Genomic DNA, 18,899 nt, shown 5'->3' with positions numbered 1-18,899 from the left:
CAAACACCAAGTAGAGAAAACTTTCCTATGAAATTCGTTCCTTTGTTTTTCCTTTGAAAATCCTCTATTCCAAACAAGCCCAATTGGGGTTTTGTAGTAACGTTTTAAGGATCGATGTGGATCATAAACAAATTGTAGAGTTAATTTGAACGTGTCATTATAATTTTTATGGTCTTAAGATATATCACTACAATTCACGTATTCAAAGATACACCGACATACTTTGTTGTTTATATCTAAATAAATTCTGCCATGTTGTACACTTCTAACGACATCAGATCGGTGCACATCTATAGAGATCTTTAAATGTGGTGAGTTAGCTACAGTGCTCCGTCGGTTTCCTCTCACAGATCGCCATTCATCCATAGCCCGTTAGTGAACAGTATAATGGGACCCTGTTAACGAACAATATCATTCACTGTATCACATACCCGTTGTTGTTCCTCCATTTTCTTATATAGTTATACTATCAACATATATAGTTCTCGAAGCTACTTCTGCTGGTTTTTAGGTGGTTCTACACTGGTTAATTTCCATGTGGCCTGGTTCTGCCCCTATTTATTTTTTATTAGACGGAAGGAGCAGGCACGAGCTGCTATCGTAAATTCAGCTCCCTATATCCACGTAGCAGATGAGTTCTGCCGACATCCATCCATTCGTACCTGTCATCGCATACAATCCTCTTCGAGAAGAACCTGTAGCGTACGTGGCGCCACCGAACTTAATTAATTAATTTTACTAGCTGTGGCTACGTAGCGACGACTCGTGGCTGCACGTACACATATCCACTCTTGGTTGATGTCCCAAAACCACTCTCTAATTCTCGCTGCAGTATAAAATGTTGCCTGGGGCTGCACCACAATTCGATCACACTCCAAGAACAACAAAGCTCGTGGCACTAGTACTAGTAGACTTGAAAACAAGTGTGATAGCAGGCCAGAGAGAAAATCAACGAGTGATAGCATGGAGCACCAGGGGCAGCACGACCACGCCACTGTCATTGCAGGCCATGGTGAGGCCGGTGCAGGCGGGCAGGCGTTCCAGCCCGCCGCTGCTGAGGAGCACAGGAGCCGCGGTATCCTTCATCGCTCCGGAAGCTCCAGCTCCAGCTCGGTATATATGCTTCTTTTGTTTCCCATATAGAATACAATATATATATATATATATATATATATATATGGAGAGGCTATTCAGTAGCCGGCTACAAAATAAGTTATTCTGTAGCCACCTCCATTTACTATAATTTTATATACTAATTTACCATAATATAAATACATATTTACGATAGTTGGGTTACTATAACACATGGGGATATTTACCATAACGTTATATTAAACCACTTAGTAAGGAGTTACTATAATCTCGTAAAATAACATAGTAATTATCGTAACTCAAAGTGGCTACAGAATAAGTTATTCTGTAGCCAGCTACAGGTATTATTTATATATATATATATATATATATATATATATATATATATATATATATATATATATATATATATATATATATATATATATATAATCCATCGCGTACATGTGCACTGGCTGATTGAGTGACTGTCATCTGTAATAACTTGATCTTTGCCGATCATACCGTACGTGCAGTCATCCGAGGACGACGGCATGGGCGGTCGGAGGAAGAAGGGGCTAAAGGAGAAGATCAATGAGAAGCTCCCCGGCGGCCACAAGGACAACCAGCAGAACCAGGCGGCGGCAGCGACGGGTGGAGCTGGAGCCTACGGGCAGCAGGGGCACGCTGGCGTGACCGGCGGAGCAGGGGCTCATGGAACCGATGGCACCGCCGGCCATGGCGAAGAGAAGAAGGGTCTCATGGACAAGATCAAGGAGAAGCTTCCTGGCCACCACTGAGCTACTCCCTCTTGATATCCTACTTTCGAACGAAGTTGTGCTGCACCATATGGAACCTTTGTCGAATAATGGGAGCTGAACGCACATCAAAACCTTGTCCTCCAGCGCGATTTTATTTTTACCTGGGTGCTCTGTATTGTCTTGTCTGGATGGCCGTATATCTGTGTACGTCGATCTGATTGTGTACGTGTTCGTTGTATTGTTCTGCATTCGATCACATGATATAATAATTATACCACATGTCTATACGATTTCCATGCCCATGCGCATTGGTTGTCTACCTATATAGTACCGAGTAAATTTCACTCGCGGTTCGCACTCTTAAATTGCATATTTAGCTTTCTAAACCTATTCCGAGTTTTTATCGAGGTCCCGGTACTTTTAAATTGCATATTCAGCTCCCTAAACTATTTTTAATTCTGATCCCGGTACTTAAAAATTACACATTTAACTCCCTGAATTTGTCCTAAGTTCTCACCTAGTCCTGAATTACATGTTTAGCTCCCGGCGACGGTCGCTCACCGCGCCCGCTCGCCCTACTCGCTCGGTTGTGCTGCCACGCCCGCTCGCCGCCGCGAAGGCTGCTGCTGTGCTCGCCGACGCACAGGACACTGTCGCGCGGAGCCGCGAAGGCCGCTGCCCGCGGTCACCGTTGCGAAGGCTGCAGCTCGTGGTCACTGTCACCTAGACACGCAGTCGTCCTCCTATAGGCCGCCTCGCCGGGTCGCCGTCCACACAGGCCATCTCCCCGCGCCGTCGTCTGTCCAGGTTGTGCTTGTCGTGCCACTGTCCTCCGAGGCCTGGGCTGGCCGGAGGATGTGACGCGTATACTGAGACCTAGATGAGGACTTAGGATAAGTTTAGGGAGCTAAATGTGTAATTTGAAATTACCAAGACCTGGATAAGAACTTGGAACAAGTTTAGAGAACTAAATGTGTAATATGAGAGTACCGAGACCTAGATGAAAAATCGGGACCAGGATAAAAACTCGGAACAAGGTTGAGGACCACCAGTGAAATTTACCCTATAGTAAGTATATATGGATTGCAATCCTTTTCTCTCGTGTGAATCGACGTGAACTGAACCGACAGAAAAGGTGCCTAAGGGTGAAAGTGATTCTAATATTTTTCTTGATATATGTTCATCTAAAAAGGTTCAAAAGCAAAATCGATATTCTCTATATGAATATAGACATTGCTATATTAGCTATACCATATCTTAATTCAAATACTCAAAATCAGATCTGGTTATTACGTAAATAAGATAGATATGGCCACCGACAATTTTGCATTGTCTCTCGACTAGACGATCCATGTAAAAAGTGGCTTATCTTATATAAGTCCCCCGATCCCACTAAAAAAACGTTCATTTCTTAAAATATCCCATATATGTAGGAGGAAACCAAGAAAGGGGATAGATCTATCCTGATGGTAGCAAGAGTAACAATACAGTCTATAATGCTACGTCAACAGGTATAGTAAAAAAAATACTACGTAAAGAAAAGGGGATATGAAATATCCATAGTGGATGCGTCGGATGGACGCCAAGTGATTGATATTATACCTCCCAGGCCAGAACTTCTTATTTTAGAGGGGGATCGATCAAGCTTGATCAACCATTAACAAGCAATCCTAATGTATGAAAACAATCCAATAATGTGAAGTGACGAAATTACGCCAGATCGGCAAGCATCGGCAGAAGCATGGCAAGCCGCCGATACAGTCCTAGCCATTCAACTATTATAGAAAAATCATGCCCCCATTAACAAAATAAAAGTGTAGATTTTGGGATAATAATTTATTCAAGTTTATAAAAAATAATATCAATATTTATACTCCAAATAAATTTAATATAAAAATATTGGAAGCAGCTAACGCGTGCCGTGCGTCCTTTAAAATCCAGCACACACACACACTCTAATCTAAATAAGAAAAATATAAAAACTATGTTTTCCATTCTGGGCAGATGGGGCTAAAGATGGGGCAAGCACCAGCTGTGTCCGTGCAGGAAAGGTTGTAGCGTGCATACCCACTGCGCTTTCTTGCCCATTTCAAAACGCAAACAAGGTTCTGGAACACTGTCGCCACCATCAGCAAAAGTTATTAATTCATCCAAAATAGAGGCAAGACGATTCATCCAAAATAGCAGCACATCGATGAGAACAGATAGTACTACGGTTTCCATTGCATAAGCAAATCGGATCCTTATAGATAAGCAATTAGATTATTTTGCATAAACAATTTAATAGTAGTGCAGTTCCTACTGCATAAGCAAATATAATCCAGGTACCTAGTGCAATCTAAAGATATGATTCGTTGTGGCCAGCTCGCGACGCTAGCGTGTCCACGTCGCTCCTAATTTTTCCGTCCGTCCGATCTTTGATTCTACGGACCGGATTGCATGACCAGCTTTCGCCGATAGCGGCTTCTCCTGCTTCTCGTGCGCTTAACCAGCTTCTCCACTGCCTCTTGCTGCCTCCTCCGGCTTCTGCTCCGAATCCAGCGAAACCAATAATAGACACAGCTTCTGCTCCGAAAAAAAAACACGCACCTCTCCCCATCCTCTCTCGATTTCTCCCGACACGGCGACGGCCAGGGCGACGGCGCCCCCCGGGCGGCGAGCGGACCTCCGCGGCGGTGCGCGGGCAGGACGGCGGCGCACGGCCACGACCTGCACCCCGCTGGCCTCCTCTCCCTCTTCTCATCGGTCTCTCCCTCTCCCTCTCCATCCCGACACGGACAGGCCAACGACGGCTGGCACAGACGGGCGCGGCGGCTGCGGGCGCCCTCCTCCTCCTTTCCCCTCGCGACTGGGCCCCGGCGGTGTCCGCCGGCGTCGCTTGCCCCCGGCGCTGCCTCCTCCCTCTGCTCCGTGTGTGTTCATGTGTTGCAGGTGCTACAGGAAACCCTAGCAGCCTGTGCTAGGGGTCGCGACGGCCCAGCTTCGACCCAGCCCCCGGCGGCGGTGCCCTTCTCCAGTGTGGAGGCGGCCCAGCTTCGACCCAACCCCCGGCGGCGGTGCCCTTCTCCAGTGTGGACGCGCTCGCCAGCGACAGCAGCGGCGACTGGCAGGTTGTTGTCCCTCCGGCGACTGCGTGGCCGACGAGGTAACCTCCCATCTCCTCCATGTCTCTTGGCCTTCTTTTACTGAATGTTTTGGTGGCGGGAGCCCCAGATTCTTGGTGCAGTTAACAATTTTTTGTGAGATTTTCCCTGCATTCCTGGTACAAGCGATGCAAATCTGTTTCCAGAAGGCCACCTCCTTTCAATCACTCACAATGTTCCCCAAGTGCCGCATTGGTCAATACCGAGCCCTGTACAAACCATTTTAATTTATTCATGTATGTTCCTCAGTATTAGATTTTCACTTTTCAGACTAATGTATTAAACAAGTTAAGAAATATTGGATAGGTCAATGCTTACTACAGCAGATGACATGGCTTTCGTCCTTTCAATTTTGTGCCTGAATGTTCTCCTATAGACATGTATGTAGTTTTTTGTGTAAATTTGTTCCAGTTTGAGAGGCGAGTGCTCTTTGTTGAGGTTCCAGATAAGACCTAATTTTTTCGAGCTCATTCTAAAAAAAGGTTTTATTTTGTAAGGCAACCATGCTGCAACCTCACATTTACCTTCGTCCTATATTGACCAGCATAGATGTTATACTTAAACATTTGCTACGGCAATACATGTTTTAGAATCATTTTACCTATTTGTTGGTGTTCATCGATCTTCTCCATTTGCTAGAGTGGCGGGAGTGGCAGTTCCTGAGCCCGACGGTGGAGCAGGCTGTGCGCCATGGTCTGCGTGACGCAAAGGACGATACACAATACAAATTTTATTCTTGTGTTGTGATTTCGGTTCAACACAGGACTTCATTTCATAGGCCAATTTTGAGGACTATCATCAGGTGCAGCAACATCAAGGTGTTTTTGTTCCCTTCTTTTTGTCATTCTTTTACCTGTTTGATAAAGTTTTAGTTCATAATTTATAGCATCCTCAACGAACTTGCTTCGTTTTGCGAATTTGTATGATGCTGCTGGTTTCCTTAGATTATTTACTGAGTACGAAGTATCCGTCTAGACGAAGAAAAAAGGAGTTCACTGCTCAATAGTACAGTTGATTCCATCAAGTTTTACCTAAATTATTTTATTAATGCTTGCCCAGGTTTCTCAGAATGATTCTTATTCTTGTGCAAGAATTTTGTTTTGAGACAACTTCATTCCATGGGTGCATTTTGAGGGCTATCAGCAGGTGTAACTGCATCAAGGTGCTCCTGATCCATTGCTTTTATCATATTTCTTCTACCATGTGCTAAAATTTTCATTCAGATTAAACCTTGAATTTTTAGTTTGATACAATTTATATGCACATTGTAAAATCTTAGAACAAGCCAACCACTTGGAAAAAAGCATTATCTGGTCTGTAACAAACATCATGACCCTACTCAGGTACTTAGTTGGGTTGCATACTATATGTTAGCTTACTAATCGCTGGTACATATTTAGGTACACTATTAGAAGTTTGAGATCACAGAAATACCAGTAGTGCCATTTGTTGTTCTTTTACTGTCCTGCAAGGTTGAAAGTGATGCTTTGATCATTTCCTTTAGGTTTCATGTTCAGTAATGTGCATGGAAGTTCTTTTGCTATTCGCTTGTTTCATAAATTCACCTAGCATTTTAGTACTGTCCCATGGATGTGCTTCGTAGATTGATTATAATGGGAAGTATATCAGCTCCTGCAACATTAACCAATATGAAATCAGTGTATAAAAACAACACATGAGAGACCTAAATGCTTACTGAATCATTATTATTATGAGTAGGAAAAAAGACGAGGGCTAAGAAGATTAAAACATTCCTGTTGGGTTAACTCTGCTACATGTCATATGCATTCCCAATTTTGCTAATAGAGCTGCTCAAAGACTCATGTTCCTCATATGTGGCTATCATGGCGTATTTAAAATACTAAGCTCTGAGTGTTTGGTCATGGTGTTACCTACAGGTCTAACCATAATTAGTTCAAATAACTCTTAATTCGTGTGGTTGGTTTGACCCTTTGAATTTTCCATTGCTTTACAACAAACAATAAAGTGTGCCTAATCGTTCTATTTATTCAGCCCATTTACTAGATCTATCCATCCCACCGTTCTGTTGGATCTTTTCGTCCCCTCACCAGATCTCTGTGTAATAATGGATGTGAGGCTTTCCTTCCTTCCTCTTCGTTGTGGCATGAGTGAACTCTCTGTGCTTAGAAAGGCCTTTTGTACGGTGCGTGCTCTCCTTGCCAGCACCGGGGCCGGATACGTGTGTGGAACTGGCTCGCCAGCCTTCATTGCTGGAGGAGCCCCACATAGGCGCATCTGGCCTGTTGCGCATGGCAGAGGTGCACTCTATCCCCTCCTCTCCCTCCCCTTCCCTTGGCTCCCTCTTCTCACTGCGAGGATCTTGGCCCCCTTCCCCTAGGAGGCCATCGGATTTTGCGCTTCTCTTGTTTTTAAATGTGCGGATCATGCGCAGAACTGATATCCTTCATTATACAATGATGATTAATTGTTTCATTCTTCATGTTACCTACTGAGGTTTTGGGGTTGTGCAATGATGACCTTTTTTAAGACTGAGGCAATGGAATTGTGCAGTGATGACTAATTATTTCATTCTTCCATGATTTCTTGCTATTTGCATTACTTCTGTGATGACAATGCCATTATATCTTAGCAATTCTCTTTTGCATGTGTTGTTTTGTTTTCGTTAGTTCCTACAATTTGTGCATTTGTTACTGAGCATAAGTCCATTGTCAGTGATGTCTTTGCTTCACATAATTTGTTGGTTATTCTATTACTGAGCACACCCCATTGCCAGTGATGTATTTATTTCTATCCATCTCCACTTTCTTGCAAATCCACTTTTTAGCAGGTTTGAAACATCTGGAACTAAGGTTCTGGTGTGTGCTCACCCTCATAAGGCTTGATCAGTGCCTCTATGTTTTCCCTGATATAGCATGGCAAAATAGATAACAAATTGAGCTATTCTTATATAGCTTTGAGTCTGTTTTTGGCTGTGCAATTAACTAATGCTTAAATCTGGATAAGTTCTTAGTTCTCACATGCCTATTTGCTTGGCAGTAAAGAATTAATCCTTACATCTTACATATTAGTTTATCACCTTGCTGTAAAGGAAATGGACCTCCTTATATTCTGCTACTTTCTTTAATTGATGGTGTGTGTAATTTCATTCTAGAAATCTAAAAAGGGAAGCCATTTCTTTTTTAGAAAATACATAGCTCTTTCCAGTGCCTCCTAATTCTTTTCCATGGATATGAAAAATAGAGTTGTTTCCTAAAATCAGAAAAACACTCTTAGCAAAATGGCTCTAAAAGCATTATTGTACCAATTTACAGTTTCCTCTTGGGAATTCTGCACCTTTTGTTTATCTGATAGGTTCTTTCTTCCTTCCAGCAAGCAGTTGCAGAAAGCAGCATCATTTATAAGCAGTTTCAGAATAAGCTTTTCCATACTCCTGTTGAAATCTTTCACAATTTTTGGCAATTGATATGTGATGCAGCACTAACATTTACAATCTTTGCCAAATATACAGGGTGATCTGTCAAATATTTAGGATGGACTGAACAGCCAAGGGCTTAGATAAATGGTTAGCTCTCTGAAGGTATCTCAGGTACAATCTTTCCCTGCATTGGATTATCGAAGGTACAATATTAATTATTCTCCTGCATTTAACCCTTAAAAATTGATGTTACACTCAATGCTGCAAGAGTTACCACCATCTGCATTAACTGAAACCATTGTTCCTTCTTCCAGTATGGCTGTCAATCCACCGCTGCCCATTCTGGCAAACTGAACATCTATGGGAAACTCCATGTTTCATATAATATATGCTCGTTGTTGTGTTCTTCATCGTTTGTTTCTAAGAAAACAGTATCTCATCATCGTTGATAATTACAGCTGTCAGTTAGGTGACTCAATTTTAGTTAGGCGTCTATAATATTTGTTATTGTCAGCATTGTGCCATTTCCCAGATAGATTTTCGGCCATTTCTCGCGCGCATGGGCGCGCGCAGATCACTAGTTCAATAGTAGTGCAGTTCCTACTGTATAAGGTTCTATCAAAACACATGTCTATATAGATCCCACTCAAAAAAACAATGCAGGAACATCTGCCATGTAATGACCACAACCAGCTAGCTTCCGTCGTTCCCATCATGACGACAGCTGCTGCGGCCGCCACCGCCTTGGCCACACCGTTCCCCGCTTTTGCTCATCACCTTCACCAGCTCTTTGAATTTCACAACATATTCTTGGTGGGTTAATTGGAGGGTTCCACCATCCACGAAAGAAATATAGAAGAAGTCATTCTCATGCATAAACACTTAATATTTTAACTTTTAGCAAATTTGCACTGTTCAACTCAGACTTCTGTCCCATAGGAGAGCTGAACGAAAAGGATGAGTCCAGCATGTGTCATGGTAGTACACCGCATTGTCATATATTGAGCAAATTTAATATGCTGCAAATGGCACCACCTAAACTCCAAAATATTATTCAAAGAACAAGCATAGAGTATTGATTAGAGCTTAAAATGCCTTGCTTATCATGTTATTAGATCACACAGCCGACACAGTAACTGTCACAAGCATGATCCACGTATTTTCTTTGTTCAAAAAGGTTACCGGCCTCTTCATGCTACGAATGTTTCCCTATCCCAAATTGCAACCGGTAGTTGGTTCGATACAAAAAGGTATTCAAGTGCGCATCACATATGTTGTTTTTGGTGACATTTAAAAAGACTTTAGCAGGTTGAGTGAAGTATAATCTTTTTATTGGTATGTTTTGATAGTAAACCCGGTGAAGTTGGCTGTAGGTTCTTCTAGCCTTATGTTCATTATTTCTTCTCAATTGAGTTTCAAGACAAAGAACATGTTGAAGAAGTTGACCAGAAATCATGTTGTAACCATGCCGAGATCATTGCACATGATATCGTTCTTGTTTGCTAAGCATAACTGTGAACTTTGAAACATTTTGCGGCTATCAAGGTAGGTTGTTCCCTTGAATAGGGGATTTCTAATTTTTTGCCACTATAATGGTGGCTCACTCTCCGTTTGCCAGCTTTGGAACGACAACTACAAAAATGTCCCGGGAAACAGTAGCTCGCCTGATATTTTGCCATTTTGGCTGACGTGGCAAGCCAGACCAGCCAGCTAGCGTGGCAATGGAGAGTTGACCCGTGAAGACCGACGCCAAAAGACCAGCCTGCCCTCGCCTTCTCTCACTTAACGCGCGCTGTCTCCCTCCCATCTGCTCAGTCGCATCCCTCTCCCACATCTTCTTCTTCCGGGCTCTTTTCTTCCTCACTTGGTCGCCGACGCCCCTCCCAACCCTAGCCGCCATGTCCCGTCATGCGAGCTCATCGACGCGCATCAGGCGCCCGTGGCTACCGGACACGATAGGGGAGTACCCACTCGGGAGACACACGAGGCTCCCCCTTATCATGTGCGATGAGTGGAGGGTGCTGGAGCTCGTGGCCCAAACAGATGACAATGGAAACGAGGGACGTGTCTTCTTCAAGTGCCCCAGGAACATGCAAGGGGTAACCCACTATTTTTGTTTCGATTTGTTCATGATTTGGACTCGATCAGTCAGTTATGATGGTGTGTGCATGTGTTTAGGTTCTAGTCAAGTGTGGCTTTTTTGAGTGGCAGCTAGATTACTTGGGCCTGTTGGTGGACACGAGGAAGATTGTGATGAATCTTGGATAAGTTCAAGCAGCAGTTGAGGAAGAATTGTCACAAAAATAGCTTATAATTGTCATAGAAGGTCTTTAATGACGGGCCTTCTATGACAAGAGATAAACTTCTAATTGTCATAGAAGGCCTCATCTCTTGTAGTCGAAGCTGATTCAAGTGCAGTGGTTCGTGTGGAGAACAACTCAATGGAGGTGAAGCTAGATGCTTTGGTTGGTGCAGTGAAGACTTTGAGCTTGGTCATTGGTGCTAGCGTAGCTGTTGGAGTTATGTATGTAATGAAGTAGTTCTTGTTGTCTTTTAGTTAAACTTGAGGTGAACCTGGATGCTTTAGTTGAACCTGTAGTTTGTAATTGAACTATGTGTTTGTTGGACCGAGCAGTGGGCATGTATCTCTAAAATGTTGAATGGTTAATGCAAGGGAATGTTGTTTTTGTTATTGCACTTGTACATGACATCCTAAAATCCTCACAAAAAGAGCACTGATATAGCATTGCAAATAAGATAAAACCAACAGCAACATAACAGGTTGTTCAGGCAGGCATAGAAGGCAATATAACAGGTTGTTCAGGCTGAGTACATGCCACAACCATAGACAAGTCATTACAAGTTTTTAGAGGCCTAGAAGGCAATACTACCATAACAGGTTGTTTAGGCCTAGAAGGCAATACATTACAATACCATATGTCCCAAAATATGCATCACAATCACAAAGCTAAGCTTTCTTGATTGCTGCCCTTGTTCTCAGGTCCCCTTGGCAGGTGATTTCTTTATCTTTGTGGCCAGCTTCTTTCTTGGGGTCAACTTCTTAGCTGGTGTAGATTTTGGTGGGTGCTCAGCCTCTGCAATGATCATTTCTAAGGGCTGGGGAGGTTCCAAGTCCAACATCCTGCATTTCAAAGTGGATTAGTGACATGTTGCCAAGTTCATGAGTTATGTAGACATAATTTAGGTAGTCACAATGTACCTTGTTGCTGCTTCTGCTGCCTCTCTTTCCTTCTTTGCTGCTACCCTTGTTCTAGGTGTCATTGGTGATGGTGCTGGGGCTGCCCTTTTTCTTGGGGTCCTTGGTGAAGGTGCCTGTGCAGCTGTTTCAGGCTCAGGAACCACGGTGGATTTGGGGAAGGTGGTGTAGTTTCAGTGCCATGTCATCACCCTGGCCCTTTCTTTGACTTTGTCTTCCTTGTCCTCTTCCTGCAACTGCATTTAGTTAGTAAAAAAAATGTGGCAAATTCAGCAAGGTGTGTAGCTTAGGTTAGTGAGTTACCTTTTTGGTGCCACTTAGTGGGCACCTCCAACTGGTCCTCCTATGGCCTAATTCACCATAGCCCTTGCAAGTAACTTGCCTTGTGGCTTTACCACTTCTCTCTAGGCATCCTAGAATCCTCTTTTTCCTTTGCCTCCCAAGTCCTCTTTTCTTCCCAATTGGTGGAAGAAGCTTGAACCCCTTGTCAATTGTTGGCCACTGGCTCTTATCAGTGATGACAGGAATCATTCCATCATAGGCTGCTTGGAACTTGTGCACTGAGTAGGCCACATCCACATAGTTCTCCATGTTTACTTGCCTTTCAGTTGTTATGACTGCCAGTGCATGTGGACATGGCTTGCCACTCACTTTCCACTGATGGCAAATGCGATTGGGTACAACCAATTATGACCATCTATTGCATTGGCTACAGGCATGTGGCCATTCCACTCACCATTTAGAGCAGTTGAATCTACACTAATATATGGTCTACAGCCATTTATAAATCCATCTAAGCTTGCTTTGAAGGAACAAAAAAATCTACTAAAATGTACTTTGCCATCCACATTAACGGTATCTATCTCAACTACACTACCAGGGTCCCTAAGCTCAATCTCAGCCTTGAATCTGAACAAACTATCGAAACAGTCATCCCACTTACCAAATAATTTATCTGCAGCCCTCTGTCTCCCATAAAATACAGTCTGATATGTCATCTTGATGTTGTACTTCCTCTCTAACTCTTTCTGCACAGCCTTGTGACCTATCTAAGGATTATCCTTCAAAAGTGGGATAGCCCTCTTAGCAATCCATGCCTGGGATGCCATCCTACCAAGAACTCTGCTTTTTGAAGGACACTTGTGGACCCCCCTTATTGATCTGGATCTGCATAGACATGAAAAATAGTTAGAAATAATCAAGATAAGAACATATCCTACATACATATAAGACAAAGAAAGATACATCAATGTGACAAAGAAAGATACATCAATGTGACAAAGAAGTGTTAGTACCCTGGCACTGCCATCAATCTGTGTCCTGGCTCTTATTATCCATGGACAGCCCTTGGATCTGCAATAGCCTCTAAACCTCTCCTTGTCAGACTTCTTTGTCCCCAATTCAAACTCCTTCCTAATGGCATGCTACTTAACTCCTGAAATAATCCATGCAAGGATACATTGTCCCCACACTCATGTCAGGGTTGTCTCTATCCCAAGTGAACACTGGCTCATTGTTGGCATTTCTTAATGTAATCACTAGGATTAGGCAAAGAACCTATCCCTAGCAACTGCGCCAGAAATGTCCTTGTGGTTTCTACTTAGGAGTATCGCTAGAGTATAGCGATATCACAAGTATTGACCTTGATAGTTTCTTAATCTTTTTAGATATTAATCCGCAAGCGCACGAAGCTATCGTTTGTAGCATTTCACCCGGTGAGTATTCAGGTATCGTTATTTATATTTTCCCAAAGGAAGGCATTGATTAAGATTCTGATATGATCATAGGTAGTAATGCTGTGCAAGCTAACCAATTGTTAATACAGGGGTAAGAAATGATAATAGAGATAGTGGACACACACGTGAGCTTTCCTCGAATGATAAATAGAAAAGAAACTGATAAAAGAATATTCCTAAGCGAGCAGGCATTAATCTAGTATAGTCATATTATGATTAGTTAATGTTCATACAATTTACATAATTAGAATTAGTGCTAAGTGTGTCATGGATCAGGAGAACATGCATGTACTGGTCTGCCAGCAACCACCATGCCAATTTAGACTCCTACATCCCAAACGAACAGAGGGGAATGCTAAGGACGGACAGGGTTGTCACCACCTGCTGCCATCCCCTCGACTGAAGCAAGGGCCATGTAGACACATGCCTCTCCATACCCAGGCACCATGCCTACGTATATAGAGACTACCCAACTCACCCCAGGACTCTGACCCTACGGATCGACAAGTTATGAATTGGGCACACCTTGCGGTACGATGAACCACCACACCAAACTTAGCTCTAATCTTCATTATATAAGTTATATGTTTTATTAAGCACAATGTTAATGATGATACTCTCATGACACATAAACTATACACTAGTTCATATATCAAGATTATAACATCACAACTATACTCTAGTTCATAAATATGACTATAATTGGATAATGAGAGAATGAACTTGGAAGAACTCATAATTCTATTCATACCCAAAGTGGTCTTCTTCCAAGGAGTCAAGCTCTCCAAGGTAGCTTTGCCTTGCTCTTCTACTAACAAGAAAGTAAAAGCTACAACTATAAATTGAAAGTGAAGATTGCTCAAGAGTGTTGTGTGTGTTGATGAGGGGGGGTGTGCCTCCCTTCTTATACTGGTGAGTAAGGCAGTAAGAAGCCACAAGTTGCGCTGGAGCACACGATGAACCACCTCAGGGAACCACCATCGAACCGCTAGAGGAAGGCGGTGCTGGTCTAGCCCAGCCAGGGTGCGGCCGCACCCTTAGTTCGGCCGGCCCCTAGGCTGTGTCACCTCGCCACTGCCTCTGCGGGTGGGCTCTTGTGGACTCCAGGTGGGTACCTCTGCGTGTTGGGCCTCTTTGGTGTTTATTTGCCTGACGTCCTTGTTATTTGTTTGCGCAAATGTGCATCGAAAAGCGCCTTTTGGATATGAATACATGTATTTGTGTATATGTCCTGTGAAAAATACAATTCTCCAAATACATGTGGAACTAAGTTAGAAGTAAATGCATATGTGATGTTGGTTTGCCGAATTCCCCTATCTTTGATATTAATTGACGGTCGGATTTCATCGTTATTGACCGTCAACAAATCCCCCAAGCTTAACCTTTGCTCGTCCCAAGCAAACATTAAGTTGTTTGGGTTATTGATCAGGAGTTGCTACGATGCTGATATAATTCATAAGTGCCATGGTGGTAACAAAACATTCTTCCTCAATCTAAATAAGTTGGCATTTTTATCTACCCCTTTAACTTGAAATTCTATGGGGCTTTTGCTTTTCCAATCCTTTGGCGGTTGCAAGATAGAACGACATAATAGATTTACTAATCATTTGTTCCTTGATCAACTTTTCATTTGGAGGTTTTATGAATTTTGAAAATAATCAACAAGTTCCTCAAATGATTCACTCAATCGCTCAATGTGTATGATCCTTACCATGGTCCTTTGATAATGCCATTGTTTTTCATCCTACTTCTAGAAAGGTTTATATGTGGAGTTTTGGGTAGGTATGAAAAATGTGCCTACTTACATCACATAATATTGCTAAGTTAAAAACCGGATCCAAGGAGATGCAAGGCATACACTTTGATCAAGATGTGAAAGTGTGTAGAATATTTTCTAATCCTATTTTCTTTTTGAACTCCTTTGTCATGAATCTCATTCTTTTCTAGGAAATATGGAGAAGGTGGGCTATGCTTTTTCTCTCTTTTTTTTGGCAGGCATCTTTGTACCCCTTTTTCTCTCATGCCCTTTGGCATGGATATTATATTTTTTTTTTATTTTTTTTTGTATAGCCCAAATTCCTTTTGGAAATTTTGAAAGAGATCATAGCACATGAATGGAGTATTTATTATTTTTGGTGGATGAATGGCATGTTTTTGCGTAACTCTCAGTGTGAGAGTTAGCATTTTTATTTCTAGGTGTACGTGAATCATGATCATGGGTGCATGACAAGTATCTCGACAAGAGTCACATCAATTTGACAAAGCTCAATGTAAATACAAGCAGCATATGACTAAGGTTTGAAATTTAAATATTATCATATGGATATGGTAGGAATTTTATAACCATTGAGGAACATGTCGTTTTTAAATTTTTGAAAATAAAACTCCAGGTGTCAAGTTTTTCTTAGAACTAAGTCATAGCATAATCCATTTAGCATATCATAACTCGCAACAACTTAGAAAAGGATCATGCTTTTGCAACCCACAAGTTTCTCAAGTCTTAGGTTAAGACATTTTTAGCCAACAAACTTAAATATTGGGGAATACTAAGTTACAAACTAGGCACATGATGAATTATAAACAGAGCAACTATTCATCATTTTAACATAGGGAGAACTTAAGCATTCCTAGTCACATATGAGAGTGGAATTAATATTTTTGTTGTTTTTATCATATTTGTTTTTTTTTAATTGCTAGATGCTAAGAATTATAATGATCCATATTTTTTTTTCAAATGTAAATAAAAAATAAAAACTGGAAAGAAAGAGAGGGGAGGGGGTACTTACCTTGATGGGGGTCCTCCCCCAAGCTTATTCTTCGCTCATGGCCCTCTTTCTTATTAGAAGCGAAACTTGGTAGATGTGTTTTATTTATTTCATTACTATTTCTTTTTGTAACGGTTAGACTCTTGTAATCATCTGATTTCCATGCTTGGCACTTTTAGTTCAAAAGTCAAACTAAACAATTGATGAGTAGATTATATAAACTAAGCTTCATGCTTATACTAAAAAGCATATAAACTTATAGTGTACGAAAAACTATATTTTAAATTAAGTGTTTTGGCATAGATCAAGGATGATTAAGAGATTTTTTTAACAAAAGCCAAATTTTGAGATTTTGATTAACATTTTTATTCTATACTTAGTCAAGTGATCAAAAATTATTTTAAATCAAGGTATTATTCCTGGCAAGAGTTATTCTCAAAACTAAATAGCCTTTTGTATAGAAGAAAATGTGTTTTGTAAAAAAATAACTACCGATTTACCTTCGGCAAGGGTTTACCTTTTATAGTCCGGTGAACAAGACTCTTCTCCTTTTCATTTCGTTCTAGAGGATGAAGCTTCTATTTCGGGAGAGACGGACACGGAGGTTGGTACCTTCATTCGCCACACCATTTTGGTCTTCTTTGGCAATGTAGGAGTAGGCTTTGGAGTGTTTTCTCTGGGCTGCCAAGCCTTCTTGTTTATCCTTGGTGGGATGGGTGCGGCTTCAAATTTCTTTGGAGCGGCCTTTTGCTTTTGCTTTGGCTTTTTCTTTGATCTTGTTTCTTCAGCCTTTTTAGGAGTTGCCTTTTTCTTTTGTTCTGGCTTTTTTCTATTGGTTTTGTCCTTTTTTACCAAGTTGCTCACAAGGTGAGGTTCGATATGCACCTCCTTTAATCCCTGGGGACTAGGCCCATACTTTATGTGAATCATTGAACATTGCTCTTTCCTTGGTTTGAAGGAGAACTTTTCTTCCTTCCCATGGATGTTGAAGCTGATTTCTCCTGATCCGACGTCGATTTGGGCCTTTGCGGTGCTCAAGAAGGGTCGCCCTAGGATAGGGGTTGATTCCTTTGCAACCTCCATCCCCAGTACCACAAAGTCCACGGGGACATAACAATCTCGGATCTTGACAGGTATATCCTCCGCGATTTCGACCGGATGGCGTAGTGATGAATCGGCCAATTGGAGCATCATTGGTGTGGGTGTTAATGGCTTGTGGATCAGCTTGTCGTAGATGGATTTGGGCATGACACTCACACTAGCTCCCAGGTCACACAAGGCTTGGTCGAAGTGTTGGATCCCGATGGAGCATGAGATTGTAGGGCATCCGGGGTCCTTCCTTTTCTTCGAAAAATCGTGTATAACTACGCTACACTCTTCTGTTAGCTTTACAACTGCTGTGGATGGTAGTGGCCTTTTGTTATTGATGATGTCCTTGATGTACTTTGCATATGAGGGTACATGTAAGACGTCCATTAAGGGGACGCTCACATGTATCTTCTCGATCATCTCCACGAAACGTGCAAATTGTTCATCCACAGCTTGCTTGCGCGTTCTTGTAGGAAACGGCAGGTAGTTTGTGTCCACATAGTCTTGTGGTGCCGTCTCCTTCTCTTGTACTTCCTCTTCTTGTGCACTTGATGACTCGACTTCTTTTCGCCCTTTTTCTTTTCCTGCATTTTGGTTAGGATATGGTGGCTCACGAGTGGACTTACCTCTCCTCGTAGTCACTGAATTTACATTTTCACGTGATTTTTCAGGTTGAGCAGGAATTTTGCCATTATTGTTAATAGGAATTGCAGCAGCGATTTGAGCCAATTGCTTTTCAAGAACCTTATTGAAGCTCAATTGATTTTGTATGGAGGAAGTCAAATTTTCTAATTTAGAATTTATACTCTCAATATTTTTATCATGATAGGCAAGTTTCTTGGTAAGATTTTCATTAATTTTAGCTTGCCCTAACACTAAGTCTTTCAATGAGGGTTGATTCGAATTATAATTGGGATTGGAATTGTAGTTCGAATTACCTTGGTAGGGTGGATGTTGTTGGTTGTTCCACCCATTATTACCTGGTTGACGAAACCCGTTGTTGATGAACGCCACGTCTTCTTGGGTTTCAGGGCAGTCATTCCCCGAATGGCCAACGTTTCCACAGACTTCACACGTCATGTGTGAGTCTATGGCCTGGACGGTGCCCATCATAGCGTCCTTCTTTTGGGCACGATCGTCTAGCCTTTTCATCAGTAGGTCTATTTTTACGGAAAGCATGTCCGTTTCTTTAACGGTATGCATTCCTTTTTGTGATTTTCTTTCCTCCCCCTAGCTTTGATTTGTCACCATTTTATTGATCAGAGCTGTGGCTCCATCAATAGTGAGGGAGAGAGGCCCCTCCAGCAGCAGCGTCAATATGCCCCCTAGATATCAGGGTTAATCCATCATAAAAATTCTAGAGCACTAACCAGTTTTTGATGCCGTGATGTGGGCATGCTTGGATGTAATCTTGGAGTCGTTCCCATGCCTCAGGAATTGATTCCGTGGCACTCTGCTGGAAGTTTGAAATTCTTCCCCTCAGGGCATTGGTTTTGCCCATGGGGAAGAACTTGGTGAGGAACGCAGCGGAACATTTGTCCCACGTGTTGACAGCTTCCTTCTCCTTGTAGAACCATTGTTTCGCTTTCCTCGCGAGGGAAAAGGGAAACAAACGGAGCCTTATGCTTGTAGGTGCGACATCCTTAATGACGATGGTGTCGCAGAGCTCGAGGAAGTGTTGGAGATGCGCGTTCACGTCCTCACTTGGCAAACCATGGAA

The 18,899-nt window shown here is 42.2% G+C and overlaps 1 protein-coding gene and 1 non-coding gene across 2 annotated transcripts; both read left to right on the top strand.

Annotated features, from left to right (window-relative positions):
* The first annotated feature begins 963 nt into the window (after positions 1-963).
* LOC136507023 (dehydrin Rab16B-like) lies at positions 964-1,871 on the top strand. The gene is made up of 2 exons (XM_066501880.1): positions 964-1,113; positions 1,608-1,871. Exons 1-2 carry the CDS (start codon positions 964-966, stop codon positions 1,869-1,871), a joined length of 414 nt encoding a protein of 137 aa, XP_066357977.1.
* Positions 1,872-18,558: 16,687 nt separating this feature from the next.
* LOC136509701 (small nucleolar RNA R71) lies at positions 18,559-18,667 on the top strand. Its single transcript, XR_010772449.1, has one exon. It is a non-coding gene; the product is annotated as a small nucleolar RNA R71 (small nucleolar RNA).
* The last annotated feature ends 232 nt before the right edge of the window (positions 18,668-18,899 follow it).

This window comes from Miscanthus floridulus, chromosome 15 (assembly GCF_019320115.1).
Source record: "Miscanthus floridulus cultivar M001 chromosome 15, ASM1932011v1, whole genome shotgun sequence".
Taxonomy (NCBI): Eukaryota; Viridiplantae; Streptophyta; class Magnoliopsida; order Poales; family Poaceae; genus Miscanthus; species Miscanthus floridulus.
This window is presented reverse-complemented; position numbering and strand designations above follow the sequence as displayed.